The 25643-nt window shown below is 31.4% G+C and overlaps 2 protein-coding genes across 4 annotated transcripts; both read right to left on the reverse strand.

The window, feature by feature from the left end:
• Nucleotides 1-4786: 4786 nt before the first annotated feature.
• On the reverse strand, nt 4787-20105 carry LOC113521729 (vesicle-associated membrane protein/synaptobrevin-binding protein). Of its 3 annotated transcripts, none has more exons than XM_026907384.3 (8): nt 19933-20105; nt 15953-16105; nt 15319-15425; nt 14306-14386; nt 13124-13204; nt 12672-12755; nt 11823-11933; nt 4787-9484 (listed from the first exon to the last, which is right to left on the reverse strand). In XM_026907384.3, exons 1-8 carry the CDS (start codon nt 19982-19984, stop codon nt 9320-9322), a joined length of 834 nt encoding a protein of 277 aa, XP_026763185.1. In that variant the 5' UTR covers nt 19985-20105; the 3' UTR covers nt 4787-9319. The 3 variants fall into 3 exon arrangements, with proteins under 3 accessions (XP_026763185.1, XP_026763176.1, XP_026763194.1); XM_026907375.3 differs by having other exon boundaries at nt 15953-16117; nt 19933-20104; XM_026907393.3 differs by lacking the exon at nt 12672-12755 and having other exon boundaries at nt 15953-16117; nt 19933-20103.
• A 23-nt stretch (nt 20106-20128) lies between these two features.
• On the reverse strand, nt 20129-24351 carry LOC128201035 (uncharacterized). Its single transcript, XM_052896504.1, has 2 exons — nt 22806-24351; nt 20129-22281 (listed from the first exon to the last, which is right to left on the reverse strand). The coding sequence occupies exon 2, from the start codon at nt 22274-22276 to the stop codon at nt 20405-20407; it is 1872 nt and encodes a 623-aa protein (XP_052752464.1). The 5' UTR covers nt 22277-22281; nt 22806-24351; the 3' UTR covers nt 20129-20404.
• Between the last annotated feature and the right edge of the window lie 1292 nt (nt 24352-25643).

Below are 25643 nucleotides of genomic sequence, written 5' to 3' on the forward strand. Positions count from 1 at the left end.
TACTGTCTCACCCTATTGAGCACCCCTAACTTTTTGGAAGATATCTTAGCGTTTTCCTCCAGATGACCGCAAAACTAGACGTCGCTAGATATATTGACGCCAAGAATCTAGACTCGACTTATTATCGAGGGAAGTGCCCTGAAAATGAGGAGATACGACAAACGGCGTGTTTTTTACGGTGAACACGCAGACTTGTCTTCTTAGGGATGAATTGTACAAGATTGCGTTCGCCCCAGATCGAAACTTGATCGAGTGAAGTTTCGATTTCAGACACAAGTCTGTTCCGGAGCTTATCGGTATGTGCCCGCAAGATCTTTGCATGACCGGTGTATAATGCATTTCCTGTACTGTCGTCTGCATAGCAATGAATATTACTGATCTGTAACATATCATTGATATGCAGAAGAAACAGTGTTGGAGATAGTACTCACTCACTAATGTTTTACTATTTTTTTTTTTCATTAGGAAGAAAAAAGTGTCAAAATTTCATGTAGCTGATCATTACTTTTCTTTTAAATAATTATTTAATTAATTGTTTTATGCTGTTCTTTTGTTTATATTAATTTATGTCATTTTAAATAATATAATTATTACTTTTTGTGATTATATATTCTGCGACATATGTTTTGTCTATATTGCCTCTGGTTTAGAAAAACTTACGTTTCTCTCTAGTTTGGTACAATATTAAGTTCACACGTGTATAATTGACCATTATTAAAAGAGTAAAAGATTTATGTGATGTTTATTATAACAAAAACCACTGCGCAAAACTAAATCAATATAAATTATGTCATTTTTTGTATTATAAATAATAGTACAAAAAAATTCTTTTATGTTTTTATTTTTTATTTAATATATATTATTAAGATAAATCCCTTTTTTTTTTGACGAGGGGAAATGCTTCATGCAGACCCATATACCTCGGGGAGATATATGGGTACTGCCGGACTCCTACCGGCTAAAACCCCCCGGTGTTCCTTACTCGCGCCAATGTCGGGCCAACGGGGGCACGTTAGCAGTCTGCCGCGGCCCCGACGGCGATGGCTCGCTTTTGCAGCGGGCCTCTACTCAGTCGCCCTGCTCTCTTTTAGCTACGACGGCCTCACAAAAATCGAGGACCGCCGTCCAGGACCTCTCGTCGCTCACCATCTCCTTAATAACCGAAGGCAACGAGAAGTCATTAAGATAAATCCCTAAATTATTGCTTATTTGGAGCCTTATCCTTTTACATTCATGTAAAATTTTATCAATTTATCTTTAGAAACAAGTTTTTTTTTATCAAAAAACGACTTCTATTTTTTACTGTAGATTAGATTTTGGCCAAAGTTTTTGTTAGATAGTGTTATTTATCCTAAAATGTAAGTAATACATTAATAAACTTAATTGTGTGTTAAAGAGATTTACTTATGGACGACAGGAAATTTTATTCTTTGCTAGTTTCGTCAATATTGGGGCCGACTCAGAAGTAGCATTTCTGTAACATTAAAATTTCAATTTGATATCATAGCGAAATCTTTTGTTAGTGATACAAAACGATATAGACCATAGGGAAATATTTTACACTTTATTGCACTGTATAAAAAGAAAAATAACAATACAGTAAATATTAATGAGAAGTGATAAAAAAGACAGCTAAGCAATCTCTTCCAAACAACCTTTGGGTAGAGGACATTGAAAAAAGACAAAGGGTAGGTGCCGCACTATTATATACTTAATAGCACACATACAACACAAGAAAAAGACAAAGGAAACCGAGGAGAGAACACAGGAAAATAGTACTAAAGGGAGAGAATATATATATGTATATATATATATATATATATATATATATATATATATATATATATATATATATATATATATATATATATATATATATATATATATATATATATATATATATATATTTTAGTCCAATCAAAAATAGCTAACTATAAGTATGTTAGGATGTAATTATATTTGGATAAACGGCACTTCCTCACCTTCCCCTAATTGTTTTAAATTCTTAAAATATTTCTAATGTTTATTTAAACTCGATATTTTCAGGGTTATCTACGAATGTCCGCAATTAGTTTGATTTCATGATTCCTAGAATCAAGACATTTCTAAAATGGGAAAAGTTCACAAAATTAGTATTGAAACATGATCTATTATCGTAGTTCTCCATAATGAAGGTAAATTTAAACGTGAGATTGCATCACAAATTATCGAAGATTTGTGTTCATCGCACTATTGTATGGTACAAACAAACTGGCAGTAATCAAGATCGTCCGCGCTTCGGGACACCAAAAGCTACGATTTCTAGTGAAAACAAATTTATTGTGGTAACCAGCAAACAAAATAGACACCTAACAGCCCCAGAAATTCGTGTTGAAGTCAACAAATCTCGGGAAAAACCTATGTCAGTGCCTACAGGGTAAAGACGATTGCGAAACGCCAAGTTGTTTAATCGCGTTGCTGTTCTGAAACTTCTTCTAAAATGGTAGAATAAGAAAAAACGGTTGCTCTAGCCTATCGAGACTGGACCGAAGAAGATTTTAAATATGTGCTATGGAGTGAGGAATCTAAATTTTAAATAATCGGTTCAAAAAGAAGAATTTTCGTTCGACGTTTTGCTGAAGAAGAGATGACGCCACAGTGTGTAGTCCCGACTGACAAGCATGGGGGCAGATCTGTTATGGTGTAAGGTTGTTTCTCAGGCTATGAGACTGGAAATCTGGTCCAAATTAAAGAAATTGTGAAAAAGGAGCATCATAATTTTGGAGAGAAATGCGGAGTCTCCGGACTAAAGCTAATCGGACAAGGATTTATTTTACAATAAGATAATGATCCAAAGCACGGTTCAAAATTATGTAGGGTCTATTTAGACAAAAGACAGTCGGAAAGTGTTAAAAAACATGACATGGCCACGCCATCTTAACCCTATTAAACAATGTCCTATTTCATAGCAGGCCATGTGGAATGCATTAGAAGAAAGCTTGAGGAATATCTCGCAAGATGCTAAGATTGGTAAAACGAGTCATAAAATGCAAAGGACGATATTTTGATGAAATATCTTTATAAACTTTCTTGTATGGGTTTTCTTCAAAACATTGTATTCGTCAAGACTTCATGTAATTTTGAATATCAAATCTTGTGTGTAACATAAAAATAAAAAGTTGTAAATATGTTGACTTTTGTTTTCTTATATTTTTAATAGTGGTCTCAAACTTTTGACAGGTAGTGCTGATATAACAGCAACCTTCGCAGAATAATCAGTACCATTTTCATTCGTTACAGTAGCATTCATAGTTTATTTTGGCAAACATTAGCAAAATGTTCTTTTTTAGAAGAAATCTGACAAGTACTATCCAAAGTTGGACATTTTATTCGCTGATGAATTACATTACTGCAGAGAAGAAACATCTTATTTGAAGTAGCAGCTAGATTCAGCAAATTATCTCGTACAGTAGAGACATCGTTGTTGTTCGCGGAACATATTTGAGTTTTCTTTTGTAAATTAGATGAAATAACGGCATCAGCAGAATTAAGGGGCAAACAATTACCACTGTAAGCTAGGAAATTCATTTCTGCCATCTTGAGTGAGTGTTTGATTGAATGCTTGGTCAAGCGAGAGTTTAAAATTTTCTAATAAACGTTAACGAATTTTTGGCGAGGAAATACTAGCAATAAATGCATCTCTAATATATTCAGATCGATATAGTTCAGCTTTAACATCTTTAAACAAGTAGTTTAAGTTGGCGCAAGTATTGATCTATAGATTCATCACTGCGCTGCTTTCGGGTGCCAAGGATATGACGCGCATGTATTTCATTTTTTTCGTTTAATATAAATGTTATTCAGAATTGAAATAGCCGACTCATAATCATTACATTTTTTTTTATGTACCTACACATAAATGCTGGGAGATAAGAGATTAAAGATTTGACATATCATAAGAATCTGTAATAGACCTACAAATAAAGATATTTTTAATTTGAATCAAGATTTTAATTTTATGCTCCTCTATAAACTCACCAGTACTTTCTGACAAAAAATTATCAAATGTATATATCCAATATGTCCATTCTATATCAGCATCGTAGAGCTTGCATCTAACTCAAATATTTCCGGCCGTAGGTAACGCAAAAAACTTGCTGAAGCCGGCCTTGGAGTTGACAGTATCATCTCAGATTTCTTGACATAATTAGTTATATTTTATTTCTTGAATTAATTGATACAAAACGATATAGACCATAGAGAAATATTGGTTTAATTCAACTAAAAATAACGATATATTTGTATTATAATAGACATTAGTAGTTAGAAAGATCTCAATCTTAAATGATAGAAAAACAAACCAGTATTTTTAAAAAGCTTTGTATACTACACTTAAGACCAATACAAATATATAATAGATTAAGTATTTATGGCATCCCAGACAAATTTTTGCGGTTTCTGGTATATTTATTTTGGACTTAATGCTAAAAATAAAAAATAATAAATGTTATTTATGATGATCCATGGAACAATAATTTCGCGAAACTATTAAAATATATTAGAGAGAGGTTTACAGAAATGGGGTTTTAGAATCACCCACACTGGTTCTTAAATATTTCAAACTAAATAGAATCATGTAAGAAATGCCAAACGCCATATATATATATATATATATATACAGCAGAATGATTAGACACTGTACATGTTTAAAGATCATGAACTTCGAAATGCATTTTGAACTGCAGGCTATAACATTTGTTGCCAGTATGGATAGCTTGTAGGTAGGTAAATATTTAAGAAACTCAAGTCATAAATTAAGTCTTTTATTTCAGAAAACGATACAATATAGCATAATAGTTTAATCAACAACAATACCGTACGGAAAATTTAAATTACTATTGTTAATAAAAAAAAACTACAATTTTATATGCGAACAATCTTACAAATATCAGAAATCGGAGGCTGCGGGCAGGAAGTCACTATCGCAAAGGGAATAATGCGAATGACTTCACATTAACGTTTATGAGCTTTATTAAACTTTAACTACAGAGGACATACTTATAATTTTTTTATGAATTACATACACACAATTGAGACTACATTTGAATATTTATATTATTAATTTCAATTTTAAACAGCGCCCGCTTACATTCATATTATTTATATATTTATTCCACCTTTTAAATTTTTATACAATTATACTTTTATCAGCTAGTTTACTTCTATCACATTATTTAAATTAATTACAGCAATGAATCGTACCCCCGGATTCCGGTTTCTGATCAAAAAAATAATAATATATGAATCATACAGATTAAAAGCTGTAAGAATGAATTATAAATACATAAGCTATACAAACGGCTGTCAGATTGGCCCTATAAAGTGCCGTCGTTTGTATTACGAGTTACCATGAAACATTCGGACAAACATACACGTTAATTTTTGGTAACACTCCCGATAATTGTTGGTCTTAAGATATAATTTCTTTATTTAGGAAACTACAGGAAAACTTATTAGTTACAAGCCCCACTTGCGATAAATATCTTATATGCCCTTAGAGAGTTACACTAATTATGCCAAAAGATTGAAAATTTCAATTACTAAATTGTTTAATGTGTAATATGGGAGTGGATGATGGTTTGTTATTTATATGGCGCTAGTTATTTTCTGTGCTCAAAGTAATATAAGATAAATAACGTTTAGGGTTAAGTTCTCCAAATGTATGGAAATTAAGACAATTCCCTTAATGGTAAGTAACCTAAACTTAGTTTATTCCTTACGTTTGAACTTAACCACAAAAGTTAAAAGCGATGTCGAATCAAATCATGCAAGAGGCTTTTCAGTTCTAAATAGTTAAGCTATGAATCCTCCGATTATATATCTCCGATATATCCTATATAATGTAATACATTATACCGACGAAAAAATATCCGTTCGATTATACCCTGTCCTGATTATAATAGTAAAAAAACTGCTTTTGGGGATAGTTTTTTCATATTATAATCTGGAGACATTAACGGTTTTTATAAATAATAACATAAAAAAAGCAAGTAATAACTGTATTTAGTCATTATTTCGAAGTCAACAATGAAGTCATATAAGCATCGATTTTTAAATTTCAATAATTGTTTCGCAATATGAAATGTTCAATCTAATGGTACATATCAAAAACCGTTCCACCTTAAACGAATCCATATGAACATAACATTAAATAAAAATGCAATAAACCGTAATGTAATCCATCTAAATTTACAGACACAAATCTACGATTAAAGGTGCTATGAACCATGACATGTTGACGCCTAGAATTATAAATAGTAATCGTAAGTGTTATAAAACACACCTGCGACTTAATTACAATTAAATATGTCTGTTTCCACATAAAATGTGTCTTGAAGTTCGACGCTAGCTGAGCTTAAATGTCCTACAGAAGAACCTAGTTTCAGATACACACTTTTTCTATTGTAGTTATACGAAATATTATTCATCAAAATTACTAAACGTTTTTATGTATATTATAAAATTTAACCTAGGAAATATTCATAAGCTCAGCTAAAGACCAACTGGCTGCATGAAAACTAATTTGTTTAGAAGCGAGCGCCTCTCTGGCTGTTGGACACTCCCGCTGTAATGCTCTAATTTGCTCTAATCACATGAAGGCTGGTATTGACGATTCAAGGCACAAGCCCATTAATCTTATACTCAACGCTGTATCGATGTTAAAAATAATAATCTGATATCGTGCCAAGTTAATACTGTAATAATACAACTCGTAATAGGTATCCGTACATAGTTTCGGTTGGAGATCATCTATTATTCAATATGGCTTACAGTGGTTTGTACTAGTAAATTTTATAAAAGTTCATGTTCGAATGTTACAGAGCCACGAAACAAGTAAAAAAGTGAGTATTATAACCAGTCAACTTCGTACATGCCACTCCCTAAGGCGTGCGAGGCGCCCAGGTGGAAAGGTAAAACGTCTGCGGGGCGTGGAATATACTGTAGCGGGTCAGGAAGAGCGCGCACCTGCATAGTATGCACTAACCGATTAAGTTGACAAGCTATACTCATTAATACATTTTATAAAACAACGGTGACAGTAAAGGCACGGTCGTCACATGAAAAATAATTAGTACACACCGATCTGCTATATAAATATATATTCTATGTACTGCATGAAAATATTTACTCTTTGACATTAATTTTTATTCTATATATGCATGTATTTCGGAAAACTTACGATACGATTTTGTTAGTAACATTAGCACTTGTATTTTTTTATAAACGCACAATAATTGCTTTATTAGATCATCATCATCAAAATAGGAAAACATTGACAGAATTATACAGGTGTCGAGGAATTCATTGCAATCGTCTGAATAAGGAGGTTAGAATTAAAAATATAGAAGAATTATGTAAGTTTGTATCATATATACCCAATGAGAACACTTATTTGGGTATTGTTATCTTTATAATAAAAAATACTCAAGTTATCCATATTAGGACATGTATCATGTTATTCATGTCACATGTTGAGTGGCACGACAGCTATCGATAGTGTATAATATTTATAATTATACATTATTACGGACTAAACAATTACTTCAGAGGATTGCAATGATTTCTGTCTTCAATACGCATGTTAAAGAACATTCTCATTAACACAACGAACCTAAGTAGGGTGGATAGTGTCACATTACATTTTGTTGGAATACATATGTGTGGTGATAGCTGTGGAATCACAGATATAAAGGACTGCAGTTTAACCATAACCGTAACCGTGAATAGAGCTCAAGTCCGAATATTACACATAGGAAGTGGCTTATTACTGGAGAACACAAATGCGTCATAATTGAAAATTGGGTGAGGTCGCAATTAACTATGTTAACCCTACATTGCTTTTGTGATATGTGGTGTAACCACATCACAGCAATATCTAATATTAGGTATAAACAACTACCATATTATTAATAGAAACATAAAATTACTAATAAATCCAATTTAGTATTGTGTTTTGTAACAAAACACTACACAGTTTAAATGGATATATTAGACGTTTAACGTTTTTATCAATAAGGGGGCTAATGTTTACATTTTAATCTGTAATAATAGTTTGACAAAACTATATCAATATCAGACTATTTCACGAATTCTGTGATTACATTGTCTGGTCGCACCCAGTCAGACAGATTTACTAATACTTGAAAGAACTCTTTGATTTGCACAAAGTAGAAAAGAAAAAACAACATGTGTGAGAGAGATTTTTATATATAGAGTTCTTAATTTAATAACAAATTGTATTAATAAGATTTTCTATCACATCCGTTAATATAATGATTTCTCCCATTTTACCATAACTCCAAAGACGTAAGGACAATTTACATATTCATGTAAACAATCAGACGTGGTCCTGCACGTCGAAAACAAATGTTTATTTTAATATAATAATGATGATACTTCATACATAATAAAATTATATTCCCCGCGATGAAAATGCCATAGTCTACATTGTCTCCTATCCTTCGTTTTCATAAGAATAAATACTTTGGTAGGTTATTTTAGGGAGTGAAGATGTAATTGACTACTTCAGTTATGAAAAAAGAAAAAATAATTTCTAAACTTCATACCACAACTACGCGGTTTCATTTAAAAACAAGCAACAAAAAGCATAAGGTTTTAAAGAACAATTAATAGTAAAATAAATTCAACATTATCAAAAAGAATGCACTCACCCCAGCATAAGGGAGTTAGACTTGAGACTGTTTTTTATACAGCATTTGCACAAGCAACAAATGGTGAGAGACTATTATGGGGACGAGTTGTATTTTTATTATGTAGTACAAACAACAGTTTTTAGTTTCTATTGTTACATTATAATATTATTGCACCTCGCTAAACACAGTTTTCAGTTTGTTCCTATATACAGTACAATGGAATGACAAATATGCATGTTAATTATAAAACGATTTTTCTTGGTCAGTCAGCACAAATTTGATAAAATAAAAATTGCACTTGTCTAAAGAATGATAAGAATGACTTACGTCAGGTCTTATGAGTGCGACTACAAAACCTAAGAAAAATACATACAAAGAATTATTACTTTGTCTTATATTACTAGATTAAAAGTAATGACATAGATGATCATGTCGTAGACAATGCTTAGTGTAACATTCACAGAAATTAGTATTGAGGCTGAAAATATTACACGTATCTATTGAGAATGGAAATAATAAAACTGATGCATTGTAGGGTTAAGCTGCCTTGTGCGCGAGGGAGGCATTGGGAGTGGTGTAACAGCGGTGTCTGTGAGGTGGCGTCACCGCGAGGCCTGAGGGAGCATTCACATGAAGAACTTGCCAATCACGATGCCAATAAGGGCCATCACTACTGCTGCGGCTACCAAGGGCAATGACGGCACTTGAGCTTGTTTCTCGGGCCCATAGGAATGCGGGCGGGCAACGCGGCCATCTCCGCCGGCTGATTGGTGCAAGCGCAGTAGTTCCTCCTACAAATCGGACGTATACAATAATAATTATATTAAACATCCTGTGATTTAAATGCAGGATGTTTGGTCTTATTTACTAAACGTACAAACGCTTCTGTTATTGTTATTGTATATTATTCTACAACATATATATAAAAAAAAAGAATGTTAGGGTGGTAAATTCTATCGCCGAGCTAAACTTCACAGCAAACGAAGAAAATGATTTTGTAAAATATAAATAAAAAATATCTGCTCAGACTTGACACTCATTAAATAGTAACTTAATTAAATAGATAATTCTATTTTATTCATATATAATAAAAATAGATAGTTGAACTATCTTCGCAGCTGCAATTCGCGTAAGTCTTTATTCTAGAGTAGCTTTTTGCCCGCTTCTTCGTACGTGTCGTTTCAGAACTAAGAAAGCACAACTGTGAAAACCGCATCCTATTTGATCGGTGCAGTAGTTTTTGTATGATGCCGGAACAAACATACAAAAAGATAGACAGTCATACAAAATGTTTAAAAATTTTGATCTGGCCTCTATTGGTTTTATTGTCACGCCTCATACAGATTTTTTTACAATTTTATTGTATCAGATTCTAGATAGAATTCAATATAAAAACTCCGTTCAATAACTGGAAACGTTTAACTGTTGAAACATCAGCATAGAGACTAAATAATATTACTTTATAAAGCTAAGTTCTTTCACACAGTAATATCAGAGCTCCTAGAGAAGTTTTAATGGGTTTAACACAACGCATACGTGACATGTGAAAGGGTTCCTTCATGTCAGGTGTTCGTAGGTAACGGTAATCGTATACCGTCAGTATTAAGAAGTGCAGTACCACTTGTATGGTCTATTATATAATTATAATCATCGTTATCATTATCATCATCATATCAACCGTTATCTGTCCACTGCTGAACATAGGCTTCCCCCCACAGATTGGGGAACTATGTCAATAGTTGCCACGCTTGGCAGGCGCGTTGACAACCGCAGTCAGCCTATCCCTCGACCATTAAGTTCCCTTAGTCGCCTTTTACAACACTCACGGGCAAAGAAGGGCCGGTTCATTTTCTATGCTGAAACCACACGGCACACAGTCTGTTATAATCATCAACATATCAGCCTTTAACTGCTGAACATAAGCCTCCCCATAAGGGGTTTTGCCAGTAGTTGATACGCTTGGCAGGTAGATTGGCAACCGCAGTCAGGCTTTAGAGATGTTTTAAAAGCGACGCTGCTGCTGCTGCTCATCCCTCGCCCTCCCTTAGTCAGCTCTGACGACACCCATGGAATAGGAAGGGGTGGCCTATTCTATGCCAGGACCACATGGCGGTCTGTTATAATAACCAATACTAATTACGCATAGATATTATAACATTAACATGAAGAAAATTGCAGAATTGCGATTAGTTCATTTTATATAGTAATTTAATGTGAAAACAATTCTGAAAACATCGCAAAAGCAAGAGCACAAATAAATTTCGCAGTAGCATCAAAAGAAATAAAGAAATTGGTTCTTTCAAATAAAATTCACTTATTAACAAAACGTACGTTAATTTGTGGCAAATTCGCGGGCAGATCAATTCAACAAGAGTAAAATTAGCATTATTTACACAATCAGACGGGTGTTTGGTATTGTGTGCTCAGATAATCAGTGTCAAGGACTCCCAGTTGGGTGTTTATATAAAGTGTCATATTAATTTATTCCAACATAACGTCTAATCAGTTTACTCTGTACTTAATATAATACACTACAATCCTTATTAATATTATAGAATGGTAAATAAGCTGAAGGTCCACTTGATAGTGGTTACAGACAGTAGAAATGAACAGCCACGGAAAAGCACGGACATAGAAAATTACGCATTGCCATTCATGAGGGCTACGATGTTATGCCTTTCAAACAGAAATACAGGTTAGTAATGAGGTATAACAGCCCCAAATAAATTTTTAAATAATAATATAAAAGCAATATACCTTATCATTACCCCCCTGAAAACCATCGTGGTTAATTCTTGGTGGGCCAACTAACCTGTATTCACTTCACCTAACATCTCTTATTGGTGTCCCGCTAGTGTATACTGATAGCGCAGGCGGGGTTACCATTCCATTTTCACCCATTAAAAGATGAGTTTTTATACAGATTACTGATAAGATAAAAGTAAGCACACCAAAATTCATATAAAAGTAATTCGTATAGCACATTAAAATTTAATTGCACACGTAGTTTTTTTGTTGTTATAATTCAGGAAAAAAAAATCGCCATGTGTTATCTTCATACAATCACAATATATAATAAGAAATCATTATAAAGATTAGTATTGCTTACAGGACACAATTGCAACTTACTTTTAACTGCAAATTTTCTTGTCTTAATTTGCTCTCCTCCTCTCGCAAATGAATAACTTCTAAAGATGCTTTTTGTAGATCGTTTTCAACATTTTCAGACTTAGGAAGAGTCTGAAAGAAATAATAAAATTTTTAAATAGAATTAATAGTTAAAAAAAAATGACTATCGACGACATTTAGATATTGAATCGCGTATAATAAACATTTTGCAAATAAAAATAAAACATGCTATTTTGTAAAAATATATACATACATATATAAACATATAACATTAGGAATGTGCAATACATTTGTTATATTCCACAGCATATACATTATATCTCCATGTTGGTACTAATTACACTGTATCTTCATATCTTGTTTCATTTAAGTTAATCAATATTTCATTGAGATAACTTATGTTCCATAAGAGCCTTTCACACATGTGATTGGCGAAACATCTGCCAACATAATAACTATTGAAGATGTGCTAAACATAGCAGTGCCGTTCTAATTTGTAGTAGCTATGTATATCGAATTCGTTAAGGGCATAAGTAGGTTTTTTAACTTTGTATTCAAGAATAAAAAAAGTCTAAGCATATTTTAACTTAAAATATTATATAATAAAATATTCTTGAGGCTTACCTACGCTGTGTTAAAAGGCTCCTTCAAACAAATGCTACTATTTCTTTTATTATATTGATTCAATCGAAAAGTGCATTAAATAAGCCTAAAGGAAAAAATGTAATGAATCAATCCAAATGTGATTCGCATAAAAAAAATGTTTTATTGGCAGCCAGAGATGGCAACGGCATGGATGAGCTAAATGGCGATGTATCTATAACAAAAGAGTAAATAGTGATGGGGTACCGTTGTTTTAGCGCTTAAAGGTCCAGTGTGCTCATCATCCTTCCTCCTTTTTGCTTCATTCTGGATAAGACCTTCTACGTCTTCCTGTAAGACAATTGAACATGCCAAGCTTGGACTAGTTTCAACCCGATTCCGAGATTGCATTTGGCCAAAATACTCATATGAATATGATGTATTAAGACTGTGATCAATACATACACAATGTGATAATCAATTACTGTGTTTTATAAACACGTTATGGTCTGAATGATACACAATAGATTTGAACAATGGGCAAATAAAAATTTAAGAAGCTCACAATCACTACACAAACGACAAAAAATTTCGTGCATTAAAACTCCAGTTTCATACGTCATGAGTCAGTGTTGTACGTCGATGAATGGTAGTAAGAAACTCTTGAAATAAACAAACAACAGCTATCTACGATAGAGTACAATAAAAGCAGATTGTACCTTCAAAGTTGCTTTTGCTTCATCTGCAACTGCTACCCGCTTCTTCGTTACTTCGTTCTGAGCCGCATTGTCTCCAGAATCCTAAAAAATGTATTCAATAAATCCATAATCTAATGTTAATACATATATAATAATACTAGCTTATGCATGCGACTTCGTAAACGTGGATTTTGGAAGTTTTACCCTATTAGATACATGATTCTACATTCAGTGGATTCGGCTGTGCGTTGATATGTGGATCAGTCAGTCAATCGCTCAGCATCCTCTTTGATCATCATCATCCATATAGATTGAGAATATTACAACATAAATTTACATGAATAAAATATTTAATAAATGAAAAAGGGTAATATTCGCAGTCTGAAACAAATATATATATACAGGTAGATAGGCGTACTGATTAATCGTTGTTCATTAGACTTTACTATAATGATTCATCACAAAATTATTTTTGTGTTGCGTCATTATTTCGTAAGTGCCTACCAATTACAGATGCGCTTGCATGGATTAGATTAAGCGGTTTTGCATTCTCCTCTTTTTTCCATGTAATATAGACAGTGAGATAAATTTAAATGACATAGATATATTAAACTATTCGTTATATCATATTATTGTATTTATTAATCAATTTTTATGACATAGTTAAAACCAGTTGTGATCTAAATAGTACTAAGAAATAGGAAGCTATGAATTTTTATCTACAACAAAATAATCTATACAAAATACATGAAACGATAACACAAATAATTATGATAAGAATCGAAATTATGTACCTTAAATAATAATATTTGTATCCTAATAATGTAACTAATTGTTATTTTGTATTTACGCGAAGAAAAGCATTGACGTGTGTATATGATTTGTATACAATTGGTTTGTGTGTAATTTTGTCGATTAGTCTCTACATCTGTCATAATTTTTCCAGTTTGATGGAAAATTATTAATAGAAATATTTTATTCATATTACTTTCTTTTTTTGTACTAATGTATTTAAGGAGTTCAATATTTTGCAGAGAATAACATAATTTTATTATTTATGTATCATTTATCTACGAGTACCACAATCTACTATCGTCTCATTACGGGACACGCCTTTCTTCTGAAGAAAGAGACGTGGTCTGTACATAATCATAGGGACCTGTCACAAAGATAGAAAAAGATATATACGTATAATATACTTACATTGAGATTAGTGCCACGTGGTGTTTCAAAAACACATTTCAATTTGTAATCCATAAGCTGGTCAGGACTGATCTCCTTCCACTGAAATTATCCAGAAAATGATCAAAATATGCATTGGGAGGAAAGAGTAATTAAATTTATATAACCAATATCAACCAATTTTTTTTGTTTAGTTCAAACGTTGTGCATTCAGTTTAGTCTTCTTAGATCAGTAGTAATCAAATTAATACCAAATACCAAGAGTTAGAAAAAAAATATTTAATTTTAATATGCAACTGCAGAGTACATGAGTAAATTATTTAAGATTTAGATAAGTATATAAATTATTAACACGTAATCTATTGTACGACAAAACATATATATATATATATATATATATATATATATATATATATATATATATATATATAAAATATTACTTCAGGTTGTGAATGTGAGTTGTTATAATTTTCTCGTATGCCATGTCTCATAGGATGAAGTGTTTACCATCTCGTGTGACTTGAAGCCCCGCAATGGGTAATATGTTGGTAATATGTCCGCAATGTAATAGAAACGGTGAATACTTAAATAGAGGTAGATAGGAAAAATTTATAGTCCCATTTTCTATATAAAACGTTGTGAGGTGATGCAAAGAATAACTTTGACACTCTCGAACACTATACTCTGTTTTAATACAACTAAACAACTAAAGGTTTGTTGAACACTGTCAAAATGGATATAAGCATGGCAAACTATGGACATTTTTTATGGCCAAGTCAATTGTTTGTTTACATTTCTCATGGCTTATTTACATTGTTAACTGAAGTAAAACACATTTTACTGCTTCGTCGTGATTGTAAAATAAAGAGGTATCGTCAGGGGATGGGCTTGTTTATCAGTCAGATTCAAATTTCCAATTTCGAAAGTAATAATTACATATTTGTCTTTAAGATATTAAATATTTGAATTAGATTGGTTTATCGTATTACACTGAATAAATTATTTTTAATTAATTTAATTTACTAAGTACATACCACTTGATCTATATTATTATTTTTTCCTTCTGGGGCGATAACACTTTGCACCATAAACTTATGTTTGTGCTTTTCATTTGGATCAACGTACACCGGTTGTGGAGTAACTGGAATAATAAATACAAAATTAGTAATTTTTACACAATATACTAAATCCTATAAAAAATAAATTCTTTTTCTCGAAAAATAAAACAAACTTCAATTGTAACAAAACAAAATTTTTATTTAAACTCTGAACTATATTGCACCGATTTTGATAAAATTTCTATGGGACCAATCTATATCTATAAGTATATCCTTTTAAATAAAAACATAATTTTCCAAATCGATTTACGTTAGGTATGAAAAAACAAACATAAAAAAAGAATTGAGAACTACTTTCTTTTTGAAGTTGTTCAAAAAATATATACAGCACCTTAAATTTAAATGTGTACATCATAAACATTAACAAACAATACATAACCAAAAGTGATCTCACACTATTGAAGTGTCAAGGACATTGTATGACATGGACATTTTTTAAAACTACTAGTAACTTATATTACTAAGTTTGCTATGATGTGTAGACGATTATTTCATTGTTACTTAAATAGTGTGAGATAACTGAGGTAAAAATGCAAAATTATATACTCACTAGCTATTTCGACCTTCGAGTTAGGTTCCAACATTCCAGAATTGGGGCGTACACAGTATTTCTTTGGAGCGGTGGTTTTTATCTTGAAAAGTACTGTTTCGCTCGAAGGATTTATCAGTCGCATATACGTGGTATATCCCTGCTCGAATAGCCCTGAGAAATCAACTAAAATAATCAATAATATTGACTATACCATTGAGAATAGGTTTGTATAGCAAATTATAATATAATTCTTTCTGGAAAAATCTTTTCTACCGTTAGTTTTGAATTCGTAATAAATGCACATTTAAATGTCATTTTGTGAATACATTTAAAATTTTCAATAGTGTATTGCATTAATATTAATCTCATACAATAAATAAAGTTACGGATATAATTTTGTTTATGTTTAGGTTTTGTGTTATTTTTGGATAATAAATGTACATATATATATACACATCAACGCACCCCGGCAATGAACGGGTGCAAATTGTATATACAAACCTCTCGTAAAAATATCAAATTTACAATTAAACTCATATCGAAATCTGTTACGTGATTTTGAATAAGCAGAGAAACAACAAAGGCAGAGAGTTTGTTTTATAATATTTACATATTAAAAAACATTTCGGAGTAAGCAAGATGGCGCTGTTGGCTAGTCGTTGATAAATCTGTGTTTGTGAAGAACACGACAAGCAGTTCCGTTCTACAACACGCGACAATTAGTTCCGTTTCCTAAATATCTAAAATTACCATAAATAATTATTTAATTTTAAATTTGAACGGATTATCTAAAAATACAATAAAATCGCCTTATTTAAAAAAAATGCATTCCATGTATCTACGTACTACAAGTTTTTTTTTTATGTAAAATTTCACTCTCCATAATACGATACAAGACAGAAAAAGTGATCGTAGTTCTAACGTAATTACAGATTTGAAATTCAGGACGATGAAAGGACAGATACAAGGAATATAGGAAATATTATCGGCACGTATATGCGAGAGGGGAACAGATGTTGATGAAAGTAGATGAAGTTTACTACATGTATATGAATATATATACGGTACGGTAATATGAATATATAACAGACAGAGAAAAATTGCATTTGGTGTACAAAATAACATTTTTTGCAATTTTTCTGTCTGTCTGTTTGTTCCGGCTAATCTCTGAAATGGCTGGACTGATTTTGACAAGATTTTTATTGACAGGTAGCTTATGTATAAGGTAGTAACTTAGGCTACGTTTATTTTAGAAAAAATCTTTTATTTTAGAAAAATAAAGTAATGTTGCAATGTCCAAGTACTGTCCAGTACCGCGCGCAGCTCACGCGCATGCCACAGCTATTGTCAATAAAATGATAATTGGAACAAGTAAAAATAAAATGAAATTAAGTAGATCAAAAATCAAATTGACTAAATTTTAATATTTAATATTTATTTGGATAAGGATTTAAACAGAAGTCTATAGTGTAATTTTGTTTGGTATTTCTATTAACATTTAAAATGTAAAAAGTGGTTATTGTGACATAATGATAATAGTTGGATATATAATATCGCAAAGTTTTTTGTAGTTATTGATCTTTTCTTCAATATTGTAGAATATACTTTTGTTCTATCACCAATAGTTTTCCGCAGCGCACGCAACGAAATATATTTTATAGCATTTTTTTTATATCTTGAGTTACGTTACTAAAGTTTAAGTTTATCCCTAATGTTTTCTAGCAATAAATATTGCCTATGTTACTCAGGGTGAATGTAGCTTTATAAAGATGAAAGAATTTCTGAAATCGGCAAAGTAGTTTTTGAGTTTAGTCATTACAAACATACATACACACAAAAATACAAATATTTTCTCTTTATAATATTAGTGTAGACGAAAGAACTAAATTACACACAGCTATTAAATTTAGATATGTGATATACAGCACAGAATATGTGTAATTAATTAGAGGTGAATTAGTCGCTTAGAAAATTATGTTGCAAATTTCATTCTTATAAATCTGCAAAGTAATTTGAATGCTTTATTATTTAAATTATTTAATAACAATATTACTAACAAATAACAATTATATATTATAAATTTTAATATATTTTACCATGTTTCTCTGCTATATTCCCTCATTCAAACCAAGCTAAGCAACAAGCAATCCAACCCTATTATCATGTAGTTACAGAGAAATATGTGAACTACGATAGTAGTTCAAAGAGCCTATAAAGAAATGGTATCTCATAAAAACTGTGTTTAAATTATGGAAATAACGAAGTTACATACAAAGAACATATATTAAAATGTGTAATGGTGTTCTATTTAGACCTGAATGAGAAACATCTTCACATCAGGTGAGTCAGCTTGTTTGCCATTCTATGTTGTATAAAAAAGAATTTTTTTTTAAATTTGTGATTGATCATTTATAAAGTGCTCTAATACCAAACTAAAACTTTAAATATAAATACATTGCATATAAATCTATAACGAAAACATACATTTATATTTTTGGAATTTTTTAAATACGAGTACAATTTTGCCATCAAAATCCAAATTTTTAGTGACAGCTTAATAAGCATTATTGCATGATTAATGTTTTAGTTCACTAGCTAAAGGAATTTTTAAATAATCAGTTAGAAATAATGAAAATTGTTAAAGTTGCTTTTGAAAATTTATGGATCATTGTGACATTGCCACACTTCGGTAAGCTACAAAGTAATGAACACTCTTAAAGTAAATCACTAGAAAATAAGGCATGTGTACTATAATTTTTACACAAACAACAAACAAAAATCCCAAAAATTTATTTGTAAAATATTTGATATAATTATAAGTTGAATTTGCATAATATAATAATACAAATTTAATATATTTATGATTCATATATCACACCTGTTTCCAACTGAATTAGGCAGAAATAATCAAACACCATAAACTCCATTTCAAACAGACTACTTTTGACACCTATAAACATAGTAGTTACAGATACTTAACAAGTTGATTTAACTTAGCCATTTACAGCAAATTACCTATTTGATCAACAATTTCTGTCGAAGGTGATCCTTATAGACATTTTTGTTTATTTTTAATAATTCTTATTCTTGGAGATTCAATAAATAATGTGAAATTTTATTTGTAAAACATTATGTTTTTATTTCTATATTATATTTATATATACAAATTAATATCAAATGTCACTGAATCACAGGCCTTTACATAAATGAATATTAAAAAGTGTATTTAAATACAGAACATAAAAACAATATTATTAGTTTCATAATTTAATAAACATCTTTTAATGTTTAGATTGCAATTTACTATAATACATTGTAATAAAATATTTAAATTATTTTCAATTATATTTTATTTTAATATGTGTAATGAAACTCTATGTATTTGATTAAAAGGAAATATATACATGATTAAAATATAACAAAATTAAATACTACTAAGAAATAAAAACAAACACATTGGTTAACCTTGATCATTAATTTTATAGTATTACCAATCTTACCTGACTGTATTTCTGTATATGCACAAACTAATATTGTAATGAATCATCGAATATTACCTACTAGTGTCAATCAGTAATTGTAAATATATACTTAGGCGAATTTTCATATTGTTAAGACAAAATCACAAAAATAGTTTCTGTAGGCAATATTATCAATAATACCTGCATAAGACTGTTTGCAAATACCAAACCATCGTCTATCGTAAGTAGATCATACTAAGTAGTAGATTTGTTCACATTTTTACACATGGATTCGTCAACCACAGTTTCTCTATTATGAGATATTAACTACATGGAGCTAAATAATTTAGCATTGGTTATTAATTACGCTATAAGTAAAAGAAAAAAATGGAAAACCGCACCCTAATAAAATGCCAATATCTGGAAATAGAAACTCCATTTGTCAGCAGCTAGCTAGCTCGCGACTTATGTATGCTGCTGCCCAAGTTTTCAATGCGGCTTTTCAGCTTATGCGTAACAAAAAAATAAGGAACTCACCTTTAAATTTGAGTTCATTTTGCGGCTCTATAGTTAACACCTGATTAGGCATTTTGTATTAAATTAATAACTGCAGTATCTCGTTGGCAAAATTTGTAGATAGAAGAAAACCAATGTTGCGCGATATCGGCCTAAGCGAACGATGAATGACGACGATTAACGAATACGACATGCGCACAGGGTTACCAACTGTTAAATGTTGCCAATATGAATAGAGATGGGCAATCCACCTGGGTGGGTTTAAAGTCTGGTGGGTAAAAACCGGGTGTTTTGGGTTTATTGGGTTTAAACCCCATAAACACCCAAATTTTTGGGTGTTTATGATTTTGTACTTCATCATCGTCATCTCAGCCGCAAGACGTCCACTATACTGGACATAGACAATATTATTATGCAGCCTACAGAATAAAAAACTTTTAATTTGATTTTGAGTTTATTAAGAAAGAGATGAAAGTAAAATGTAAAACTACAGTCAATCACTGTCAGATTCAGAGTTATTACAAGCGATGAATTGTATAGGTTCGATAGGCTCTATTTCGTCTAAACTGTTATGTTCATTTACTTGCTCAATGAAAGCTTCTAAGGTATTTTCTTCATTAAACTGAATGTCCTCGCATTCAGCTTTATGTTTAAGATTCCAGTTATAACAAATGAATGAAATTTTTTCAGTTCTTTCAGTTGTAAGTCGATTTCTTTTGTTATTATGTATGTAGCCTTGGATACTAAAGGAACGCTCAGTGGCTGCCGAAGTACAGGGAGCTGATAGAATACGAATCGCTACTTTGCTTAACTCAGTGGAACCACAAATACCTTTCCACCATATTAGGGGCTCAATGCTATCTAATGAGCTCCACACAAATCCTCTGGCCCAAAAGTTTTCTTTAGCTTTATAACACGCCAAATCTGCCATTACATTTGACAAACTTAAGTGTTGGCTTAAATTGTAGATAAACTCCATACCCTTAAGTTCTTCCTCTTGAGTAAGTTCGACTCCTAGAGTCCTGGGGTCTAGAATATATGCTGCAAAATGTATTGGCCTCATTGCCATATTGCATCTTGAAGATACTGATGTTAGAATCTGCTGTTTGCTTTCTTCGCTCAATGTCGAAATCTCATTTAATGCAAAACGTATCTTAGCTTGTACATCTCTAAATGTAATGTATGTGCGATGCAAACGATTCTGGTCGCTCTCTAAGTAAAATATGCTTTCAGTGACTGGTTCCAAAATACTTATACATTCCCCTGTCTTCGTCCAGAAATCATCACTTAGAATTAAATCTTTAATATCTCTTGAAATTACCACATCTTCTCTAACTGTTAATATTTGCAAAGCTATCTTATTTGCTTTCAAACTTTTTAACGAAGTAACATGACTTCCCCATCTTGTAGCACAAGGCAATTTTAGTGTTTGTGTAGAATCTTCACCCTGCCTTGATTTTATCAACAAGGAACTTAATCGTTGACTCCTTTTAACAGTTTTTATTATATTTATGGCTTGCATAATAAACACAGTTACTTCTTGTATCTTTACAATATCTTGGCACAACAAGTTAAGGATATGTGCACAGCAACCGAGAGGAACAACATGTGGATATTTGAGTTTTGTTAATTCGAATGCCTTTTGTATATTTCTAGCGTTATCGCCAATAAGTACAAGAAACTTATTTGCTCCATACACTTTCATTACTTTTTCAACTTCTTGGCTAAGGTATTCACTAGTGTGAGGATTACTTTCTGTATTCAAACTTTTAACGTATGCAGGTTGAGGTTTTGATATAAGAAAGTTTATTATTCCTTCATTTCTTAAATTAGACCAGCCATCGCACTGAAGGTGTAAGTAACTACAAGCATTTAGTTCCTCATTTAACTCAAAACGCATTTCTCTATATATTTTATCTAAGTATTTTGTCGCTAAAGCTTTACGTGAAGGTATTTTAAATTTTGGTTGCAATTTTTCGAAAAATTGTATCCATAAAGGATGTTGCACCATCGATAATGGCGTCCCTGTTACAAATATAGCTCTCGCTAATTCTGTTTTTATATGATCATCGGTGTCTTGAAACTCAGCATTTATTGTAGTGTTAGCAGACGACGAGGGGCTTATAAAAGAATCATTTGTCTCTATCTCTGACAGTCCAGACATTTTGGTTTTGGACGAGCTATCTTTTATAAGTTTCATAGAGTCTTTTAATGTTTCTGGAGATTTTGGACAAGTGATAAGATGTTGAAGCATTTTGGCAGCATTACTGAATTTGTAGACCTTATTACAAAGCTTGCAAGAAACAGACTTGTTTGGTAAAGTACGGTAGTGCTCCCATATGCGTAAATCTTTAGGTCTCCCCATTGAACCTAAAAAAATGAACGATGATTAGTTGGTCTGACGAAAATTCAACAATAGAGTGCCTATTTTTTTACAATGATTATTTCTTGTTATTTACAATAAATTTATTAAAAAAATAATAAAATAAATACAAAAAACCTTTGTAAAATTACATCTCCTCGGAGGATTAAACGCAGACGCTAGTTTATTATCGTATTGTTCTGTATTTTTCTCAGCAACTTCTTTAATTCGATTAGGTACTTACGCATATTATGTTAAAAATAAATATCTAGTACACATCTTAGGCTATCCACCATTATTATCCAATGACGACTCTCAGCTAACTATGCACTATCATCCAAAATAAACCTGTATGGAAAATTTTATCCCAGTCGGTTGAGGATTGAGGATAATTGCATCAACATACGAACATACCTACATACTTTTATTTACATAACGCAAGCTAAATAAAAGCTTGTAATAATACATCTAATTTTAAGTTAAAATTGTTAAGTGATCATGATATAATTGTATCATTCAAAAATCCACTTACCTTTAATTATTTCTTGTTAAGTATAAATATTATTTCAAATCTGCTCCCTTAATATGCACTTTTTTACTGCTTTTCCTACCTAACACGTTACCAGGAAGTCACGTTACCAGAGTCAGAGTAATAGTGAACACGTTTGACAGTGATTGTCGTCGCCTCATATTCAGCGTCGACGAATAGGGGAATCCCCAGTCATAATGTATTGCATGCGTGGCGGTCTTACTTCAAATCCATAAACAAAGAGATAATTACAGAACTCGATACTAGATGGCGCTGTTTTTGTTTGAAGAAAGTTTGCGGGCTAAAATACATAGAATTTCATCAATGACTTCCACAAAGAACAACATTTCTGTTTTTTCTAAGTCCGTATCTCTTCCGTATATTTCATAAGATATAAGCTTGGGCTACATTGTTATGCAACGTGATTTTGTCGCTGTCTTGCTAGCAGGGTTGACAGATATACGATTTAAATCGTACTCATACTATTATTTGTCTATTTTTTAATGTACGATCGTAAAGATTATGATCGTAATTCGCACAAAAACATACGACTTTTTGGTTACCTGGCAACATTTTTATTATGAAACGAACATGCTCACATCATCAGTCACATGCAACAATTTATTGGGGATTTCCCCTTCACATCTGGCAGTCCTGCTTGCTAGAATATAGGTAAGTCAGCCACAGTTACTGACGATCGATATTTAAAGGGTATTGTTTTTGTGCTAAATATTTCATAAAAACGTTATTTAATACTTTGTGGATTATTAATTTAGTTGATAATCACTGGAAGTAAAATGGATGCTAATTTGAGAGATCAAGATCTTCGTATAAAACAGTTAATAAAAGAAAATCTACGTAAGTACTCTTTTTATACCTAGGTAGGTAAGGTATAATAAACACAAAAGGTACTTAGATCGCGTGTGTTCGAAGCATTTATTCTAATAAATTTAATTTAAAATTGTAGAAAGAAAAAAATGTCTGCCAAGCCGTAGCCGAAGCCGATCTCCAAATATATTTGGCGATAGTGAGACCCAGTGTCCAGATGATTTACCCAGCGTCGTCGCAACAAAGAAAAAAACGAGGATAAAGTAAAAGAAAATTTACTGAAAGAAGAAACAAACTGTTCTAAATGCTTAATTTATGGAGAAGAGGATAAAAGAAATGAGTATTTCGGACTGTTAGTGGCTCAAGAATTTAAATATATACGGCCATGTGTGCGAACGAGGTGTTATGAAGAAATTTTAAAGTATCTACGGGAAGCAAAAGGCCAACATGTTGATCAACTGCAACATGAAAACACTGAAAATTAATTACTTTCATTTTATTATATATAGATTTTTAAAATTTCCTGAAATATTATTAGTTAACGTTTTATTTAATATTGTAGAATTGATCAATACAATTTATAAAAATAATTTATTGGTATTACTTACATATTTTCAAAAAAATACGTAAAAACCTATTTTTTTGGGTGATTATGGGAGTTTATGGGTGTTTATTGGGTTTTTACCAAAGCACCGGGTTTAAACCCGGTGCTTTGCCCATCTGTAAATATGAACAAATTTTAACCACCTTCTTTTCATCAAAATATTGTTTTGTCAAGAAGATAAATCATAATGGATTATGTTAGTTTAAAAAAAAAAAGAATAACATAATATTAGAAAGTTTTGTTATACATTAAGTAAGGATATTAATAATAATAAAATAAATTTTATAGCAATTATATCCCATGTATTAAGACTTATGTTTTAATTAAATGAAATATACATAGGTAACTATTATCTATTTTAATAATTATATGTGCAAAAAACTGCATGAATTTTATAAGCTTAATACAAATCTTTAACAGTTGTTATTCTAGTTATAACACTAATTATGTATCGATCCAATAAAAGATCTGGCATGAAAATAAATGTACCTATTTAATATTTGATATAATTATTGTGTTTCTTTAATAACAATATTAATGATGTTATACTTTTCTGAAAGTTTTCTGCAGTTTTGTTGTAGGTACATGTTATATACCCTAACACATTTAAGTTTATTTGTTTATTGTTTTTTTAAGTTTATTATATTAAAGTACTTGTATCCTATGCACATTTTTTTATTGATTATTATTACTTGACCTTTTTTCCCCTGAAATTTCGGAATAAATCCTAAACGTTGGTAATTTTATACATGAATAGCGCATGCGTTGATGCGTTCTATTCTGCTTCTCAGGTGAACATTTCTTTTATTAAGGTTATATAAAATAAAGTTTATGAGAATCAATTAAATTTAAGAGTTACCTTTTTTTTTATAAAGGCATTCATAGGATGTACGCCTACGCAGTGTTGTTGGTATAGAATCTTTATATTAATAAGCCATAGTCGCAGTAAAAAAAGGTACAGTAGGTACCTACAAATCATTTACTGAAACCAGGCCAGGGACACGGCGACACGGCGTGCTTCTATTGAATTAGGTTGGAAACATAAAAAAAAAAAAAAAAAAATAGAGTACAATATCTTGCAATATTATGGATTACAGAGTGGTGTATACATTTAGCTGTAACTGGATGTTAGAATTGGAGTTGCAAAAAGAATTATCAAATATTTTTGTTTAGGATATACAAAATACTAGAGTAAAAAGTGAAGACGACAGATGACAACTGCGACTCAGCATCATCTATCACCTACCTACTGATTTTGATATTATGGGAATCAATTCATACGATACCACTAAAATTATTTTCGAAATATAGGCTATTGATTACTCAAGAAGTTGTTCAGTGCTATAATGTATATGCTATTATAATATCGTATCTATGTATTGTTGATTGTAGAACAAAGATACTTCATC

The sequence above is a fragment of the Galleria mellonella genome, unplaced genomic scaffold (assembly GCF_026898425.1).
Source record: "Galleria mellonella isolate WM207_F2 unplaced genomic scaffold, CSIRO_AGI_GalMel_v1 utg33, whole genome shotgun sequence".
NCBI classification, from domain to species: domain Eukaryota; kingdom Metazoa; phylum Arthropoda; class Insecta; order Lepidoptera; family Pyralidae; genus Galleria; species Galleria mellonella.